At 46.8% G+C, this 7,129-nt stretch overlaps 1 protein-coding gene across 1 annotated transcript in view; it reads right to left on the reverse strand.

Annotated features, from left to right (window-relative positions):
* The window catches only part of FOCAD (focadhesin), a 106,510-nt gene extending 103,036 nt beyond the window's left edge, over positions 1 to 3,474 (reverse strand). The window contains exons 1-3 of the mRNA XM_035140663.2: positions 3,418 to 3,474; positions 923 to 1,012; positions 144 to 218 (exon numbers count right to left, since the gene is read on the reverse strand). Coding sequence (XP_034996554.2) covers positions 144 to 218; positions 923 to 979 — 132 coding nt within the window. The 5' untranslated portion in view covers positions 980 to 1,012; positions 3,418 to 3,474. The remainder of the gene's footprint in view (positions 1 to 143; positions 219 to 922; positions 1,013 to 3,417) is intronic.
* Between the last annotated feature and the right edge of the window lie 3,655 nt (positions 3,475 to 7,129).

Here is a 7,129-nt window from a genome sequence, read left to right on the forward strand (position 1 = left end):
AAGACACACACAAAACCTTGCAAAGACTTACCCTTCAGCCATAAAGATTTGACATTACCAGGATTGATTCTCAATCATGTAATGCCACAAAATCAGCTGCCAGGCTGATGCGGGAAAGAGGAGGCGGAAGCAACGAAACAAACCTGGTTAGTGGACTGGCTTATCTTGTTAGACGAAACGTTTTCTTTCAGCACAGCAGCGACAAGATGGCCCACCGTCTACGAAGGAAACACAAATTGCCGTGTTATGTTCTTTATCGGGGCCCTGCAGCGGCAATTCGAGGCGTCCTGCTGTGCCAAGCGGGTGCAACAGGTAATCAAATAATGGGATTCCAGGATCCCTCGCAAAGTCAGACTGGGCAGCTAGTGGTCTTACAGGGTCGCAACCCAGCACCCTCTGCGACTTTGCACATGGCAACCTGCTTCAAGGCGCTTCTAGAAACAAGGAGGCCCCAAACAACCGCTTGGCTACTTGCTGAGTCGGTGCAGTCGGCGTTGCCTGGTGCTGGCATGGAAACCAAAGCTGGCAGAGGGACCATAGTTCAGTGGGTCAGCCTCTGGCATCTCCCATTTCAAAAGGCCCCTTTCCCCCCCAAGCCTGGGAGATCCTGCCTGGGAGAGTGGATCGTCTTGGGCTACCCAGCCTACTCCATCTAACCTGCTGTAAAGGGAGATCCCTATTTTCCTAAAGCTACAGATGCAAAGGAAACTGGTCCACAGTGAATCGACAATTGAAAAAAGGATGCCTTAAGGGTGTAGGAAGTGGGGTCCCCCAAGGATCTGCATGGGGACGGCCGGGTGCTTTTTCACTTATCCATAAATGAGTGAGGGGTGGGAAGTGAGGTGGCTGGGTTTGCCGATGGCATCAAATTGTCCAGGTGGGGAAAACAAAAACAAAAAAGGGAAAGTATGCAGTTTCTCACCTGTGACTGTATAAGGGTGTTAGGGAAATCAAGTCTCTTCCTGATTTCTTCTGACATGACTCTTCCTTCCACCTGCTGCCCATTCAGCTTCTGGAACAGAGACAATCGAAGCACATCAACAAAGGCCAAGAATCCAAAGTCTAACTGTGAAGCAGATTTTAGTCATCCTAGCACCTTACCCTCCCCATCGTTGCTCTGAAATATCACACACTTTCCTTCCTCCTGCTATTCTCTCTCTTTTTTAAAACAACACAACACAAAACAAAACAAAACACACAATACATATAATCTGATGGCAGCCAAAATCATCAGAAAATGTACATCTTTCTTCTGAAGGAGCTTTTCTGTTTAGATGACTGTTGGATGGATGCATTTCAGATACTCATTCTGTTCCCAGGATCCCCAGCTCAATTGCCACAATTCCAAGCATTTGCTCACAAATACGATTATATGCATGGATCCAACTGGAAGCACGATTGGTATTCCCCAGCCCCTTTTATGGACGATTCTCTTTACATCGTTCTCGTGGCTGAAGTCGAGGCTCGGTATTTGGCGACGAGGTGTCAGTACACCAATGGAAGCTTCCAGCAACCTCAAACTGACCTGCTTCCCCGTCGGCTACGATGAGGTCCTCTGGCCACACACCCCAAAAGCCCCACAAAGGGCTTAATGAGAAACTGGTCAGCATATGGGAAGAGTAACTCATCTAGACAGTAGATGAAATTGCTTCTGTAGTCTAAAAGTAAGCCCTTTATAGATCTGGCACCTCTTGCATTTCCCTCAAGGCAATGGCCTGATGTACAGGATCTGTCCCAGACAAAAGTCAGTTGTCAATGAGACGTTTCCATTAGACGTTTGCGCATAGAAAACGGAAAAGCATCAAGGTCCTTGAATATCTTTGATGGTTCCCAAATACTTGCGCTACTCCACAATGTTCTGTGGCAGGGCTGAGAAACCTGTGGCCCTCCAGATGTGGCAGGACTCCAGATGTTTCCATAAGTCCTGGGTAACCATGGGGGGGAGGCACAGGTTCCTTCTTGCCCTATGTCACCGTAGGATCCTCGGTTATACGTACAGTTTCTGGTCATGTTTTGTTTATTTATGTAAAAGCATTTACAAACGGTTTGAAGCATCTTTGGCCCCAGGAGTTGGCTCCTTAGGGCTCCAAGGCATGCCACTGTATTCCCAAGTGCATGCCCCTCTCTCTAAATCAGGGTTTCCAAAACTTGGGTCTCCCTGCATTATTCCTGCATCACAGGGGGTTGGGCTAGATGACCCTTAGGGCCCCTTCATATGTTTTTTTTTTGAAAAATAATAATTCAGACATCTTTATTCAAAGTTAAAAAGTACATAATTATATGTAAATAAAAAAGAGAAAAAGAGAAACAGAACCCGTGTAGAAGGGAAAGTAAAAGCGGGAGGGGGAAACCCAAAACTGTATGCTTTGCAAAGTTGCTACTGTACTTCACCAGATCTTAACCTATTACAGTATTTGTAAGAATGCATTCCAAATACAGTATCATTGAATTTGTCCATGGCAAGTCTGCGTTTATATGCAAGTTGTCCATATGTTGCGAGTTTGTAGAAGTCTACAATCCAATCGTAGAAGGGAGCCGCCACATTTTTATTTTTCCAATTCACCAGTATCAAGTCTTTTTGCCGTGGTTAGGGACCCAGGTGGCGCTGTGGTTAAACCACTGAGCCTAGGGCTTGCTGATCAGAAGGTCGGCGGTTCGAATCCCTGTGACGGGGTGAGCTCCTGTTGCTTGGTCCCAGCTCCTGCCAACCTAGCAGTTCGAAAGCACGTCAAAATGCAAGTAGATAAATAGGAACCGCTACAGCGGGAAGGTAAACGGCGTTTCCATGTGCTGCTCTGGTTCGCCAGAAGCAGCTTTGTCATGCTGGCCACATGACCTGGAAGCTGTCTTCGGACAAACGCCGGCTCCCTCGGCCAATAATGCGAGATGAGCGCGCAACCCCAGAGTCGGTCACGACTGGACCTAATGGTCAGGGGTCCCTTTACCTTTACCTTTAGGGCGTAGGCGAGAGTATTGCCCTTTTGTAAGGTCCCAAGTGCTGGGCATAGAATTCAAAAGGATATTTTGCTTCCCTGTGATTGTACGAACTCCCATCATCTCTAGCTACCAGGGCCAGCAGTCAGAGATGAAGGGAGTCCCGGAACAGCTGGAGACTCAAGTTTTGGAGAAACACTCAATGGCCGGATCTGCACCAGCCCCTATCCCAGGAAAACCTGGAGAGCGGCCTGGCCCTCTCCCTATTCCGAGGCTGCCCTCCTTGCTCCAGAACCCTGCAATGAGTCCCCCGTGGCTGGAACCCTGTGCTTAGCACCCCACAGACAGAACTCCGAAATCAGTACCCCGCAGTTACCCCGCAATGAGTGCCCCGTGGTTATGACCCCGCGGTTAGAACCCCGGGGTCAGTGACCTGCGACGGTTAGAACCCCGCGGCCGCCAACGTTCCAAGGCGCGGCTCACCTGCTTCCGTCTGTCAAACAGCAGCAGCAGCAACTTCTCAGCGTGGCGACTGGCCGGAGCGGCGCAGCCGCAGTAACGCCCTCTCTCTCTCTCCCCGCCCCGCCGCACGGCCGGCGACAAATCAGGGCATGGTAAGGGCACGTCGGCTTCGCTGCTGGTCCTGAGCATGCTCGCAACCGGGGAACATGCGCGTTAGGCACCAGGGGCTCGGAGGCCTTCCAGAGGGGGAGGGGCGGGAAGAATCGCCTCAGAGAGGAAAGGATGCTTTTAATGAAGAATAAGAAATAAGAAATATTTACTGATATTGTGAAGGATGAGCTCTTGAGCCAAGAACAGAGAAAGTGGGTTCTGAAGCAGGCATACTGTATACATTTACTTATTTCATTTCGTTTATGGCGTTTCTAGGCCGTTTTTCACGCTTATTGTTATTATTATTATTTCTTATTAATTTATACCCCGCCCATCTGGCTTAGGTACAAGAAATAGAATCTTAGAAGGAAGATAAAATCCTTACCAAAGGAGAATGGTCGACCAAGTTACGCCAAATTGGCAAGAAATGACTAAGAAAATTAGAAACCAGGAAGATTAAAATCTTTAATAAGGAATGGGGGGGGATTTATAATTTATCTTAGAGAACACTGTAAACAACTAAAAACATTAGCAGGATTGTAACAACTTTTGTAACAAGAAATAAGGATATAATGGAGGGTTTATTTATTTATTTAAAGGATGATATAAGATGCTACGGAAGGAGGGAAAACTTTTTTGTGTGTGATGTTAATTCATATTTGAATGTAAACTTTGATTCTAAAACCAAATAAAAGCCTATATGGGAAAAAGGAAATAGAATCTTAGAGTTGGAAGGGACCCCTGAGGGTCCTCTAGTCCAGCCCCCTGCAATGCGGGAATCGTGAGGTAAAGCATCCATGGCAGGTGGCCAAACAAACTCATCTTAAAAGCTTCCAAGGAAGGAGAGGCCACCACCTCTCGAGGGAGACCTTTCCACTGTCAAACAGCTCTTTCCTGATGTTTAGTTGGAATCTCCTTTCTTGTAACTTGAAGCCACTGGTTCAAGTCCTACCCTCCAGAGCAGGAGAAAACACGCTTGTTCCCTCTTCTGTGTGACAGCCCTTCAGATATTTAAAGATGGCTCTCCTATCTCAGTCTCCTCTTTGCTAGGCTAAACATACCCAGCTCCTTCAACCGTTCCTCATCAGGCTTGGTTTCCATAGTAACATAGTAGAACAACACACACACACCCATTTCTGTTCCTGTGTTTGAAAACCAGTGTCCTCAAAGGGCATGGTCTATCCAAGCCATCAGTTAAGATTATGTTTTAAAATTATGAATTCAAAGCAAGAAACAGCTTTTCTTTCTTTTCTGGTTTCACTCCGGCTGGTGATTAGTTTCCAGGTCTAATTCAAAGGGCTGGTGTCGACCTATAAAGCCTTACATGGCTCAGGACCTCAATGCCTTAAGAGCCGCCTCTCCCCAAACAGACTGATCCAGACCCTGCACTTGTCCTCGGAGGCCCTTCTCTATATCTCCCCTCCCTGAGAGGTTAAGACAATGGCAACAAGAGAGCAGGGCCTTTTCAGTGGCGGCTCCCCAATGGTGAAACACTTTCCCCAGAGAGGCTCTCCTGACTCCATCATTACATGTCTTTAGGCGCCAGGCAAAAACATTCCTCTTTACCCAGGCCTATGGCCATTAAATATGGGCTGTAAAAATGTGGGGAAAACGACTATTATTATGACAACTATTTTATTATTAGGCTGTTTGTCAGTATGCTTTTTACTATGTTTTTATCATTGATGTTTTGTAATGTATTTTTAATGTAGTATACCATCCTGGGAGCTTTTGATAAAGGGTAGTATACAAATGGAATTAGTAATAATAACAATTCACAAATAATAATAATAATAATAATAATAATAATAATAATAATAATAGGTTGTTCTTGTTCCCATTTTGCAGGTGGAATAGAAAAACCTGCAGCTTCCCCAAGCTTCCATCTGTTCACCATCGATTGGAGGTTATAACGCTCAACTGGAGTATTGTTGTGAGTTTGCGGATTTGGACAGGAAAGGGTAAAATACGGTAAGGCCGGCTTAACAGTTGGTCAGACATACTAGCCACCAGCAGGTCTGGCTCTGCGTGCTTCTTCTGAGAAGAGTTTGGGTGTAACCTTCGACGCCTTCCTTTCCATGGAGGCGCAGGTTGCATCCACAGCAAAGGTGGCATTTTTCCATCTCCGCCGTCTTAAGCAGTTGGTCCCTTACCTCTCTCGCCCTGATCTGGCCACAGTGATCCATGCGACGGTCACCTCCAGGCTTGATTATTGTAACTCGCTCTACGCGGGGCTGCCCTTGAAGCTGACCCAGAAACTCCAGCGGGTGCAGAATGCCGCGGCGAGGCTCCTTACGGGGTCCCAGCCGCGGGATCACATTCATCCAGTGCTTTACCAGCTGCACTGGCTCCCAGTGGAGTACAGGATCAGGTTTAAGGTGCTGGTTTTGACCTTTAAAGCCCTATGCGGCTTGGGACCCTCGTACCTACGGGACCGCCTCTCCTGGTATGCCCCGCGGAGGACCTTAAGGTCCACAAACAACAATACTCTGGAGATCCCGAGCCATAAGGTGGTTAGATTGGTCTCGACTAGGGCCAGGGCCTTTTCAGTATTGGCCCCAACTTGGTGGAACGCTCTTTCCCAGGAGACCAGGGCCCTGCAGGATTTGTCATCTTTCCGCAGGGCCTGCAAGACAGAGCTGTTCCGCCTGGCCTTTGGGTTGGACTTAGTCTGACCCCTGTGTGTTCCTCCGTCATGGCCTGGATTTATGGACTACTTGAAATGAGGCTGCATTTTAAATTTTAATACTGTATTTTAATCTGTATTTTAATTAATTGTTTTTATGTTTTATTGTGGTTTTGTTGGTGTGAGCCGCCCTGAGCCCGGTTTTTGACTGGCGAGGGCGGGGTATAAATAAATTATTATTATTATTATTATTATTATTATTATTATTATTATTATTATTATTGTGAGTAGATCGCTTATGAAATAGCCAGTGAATAGTCTCACAACGGCTAGGAAATAGGCGAAGCATCCTGGACTGTTCTGAACAGGAGCAAACCTCCTCTTCCCTGCTCCCTAGTGCTATCTAGGTCTGAGAAAAAAAGGAACAAAGGAAAATTGCGGTTTGAGTTGCTTAGAGTTGGACTAAGTTTTGCACCCTGCAGAAGGCAGGGAGACTCATTTTAATTTTGTCCTCATCCTCTTCCCTGATGAGATCTGCAAAGGCAACACACATTGGGGGAAGCTGTCAGGCAGTGTCATCCCTCCCCTCTAAGTAAGAAGAGAGGCAGCTGGGGGCTGGCAGAGCACAGGCTGGAATTTGGGGGGCAGTGCCCCATTTGCTCTGCTGATTTCTGGGGTTCTGTTAAAAAAAGAGTATCTCTTTTGGGGGATCGAATGTGGGAGAAGCGGATTATAGCAGAAAACTGGTGTGGCATGGTTTTGAAAAGTGTAAGCTGGTTGTTAAAATTGCAATTTAGGCATGAGCTCACTAGGTGGTCTTAGGAAAAAAGCACCTCTTCCTCGGCTTCAGTTTGCCACTTGTAATTTGGAGGGTAATAGTACATCCCACCTCACGGGATTTCTACTGAAATAATGTGTGTGAAGTACTTTGCATGCCTGAAATATGCCACAAAAATG

The sequence above is a fragment of the Zootoca vivipara genome, chromosome 16 (genome assembly GCF_963506605.1).
Source record: "Zootoca vivipara chromosome 16, rZooViv1.1, whole genome shotgun sequence".
In the NCBI taxonomy this organism is placed as follows: domain Eukaryota; kingdom Metazoa; phylum Chordata; class Lepidosauria; order Squamata; family Lacertidae; genus Zootoca; species Zootoca vivipara.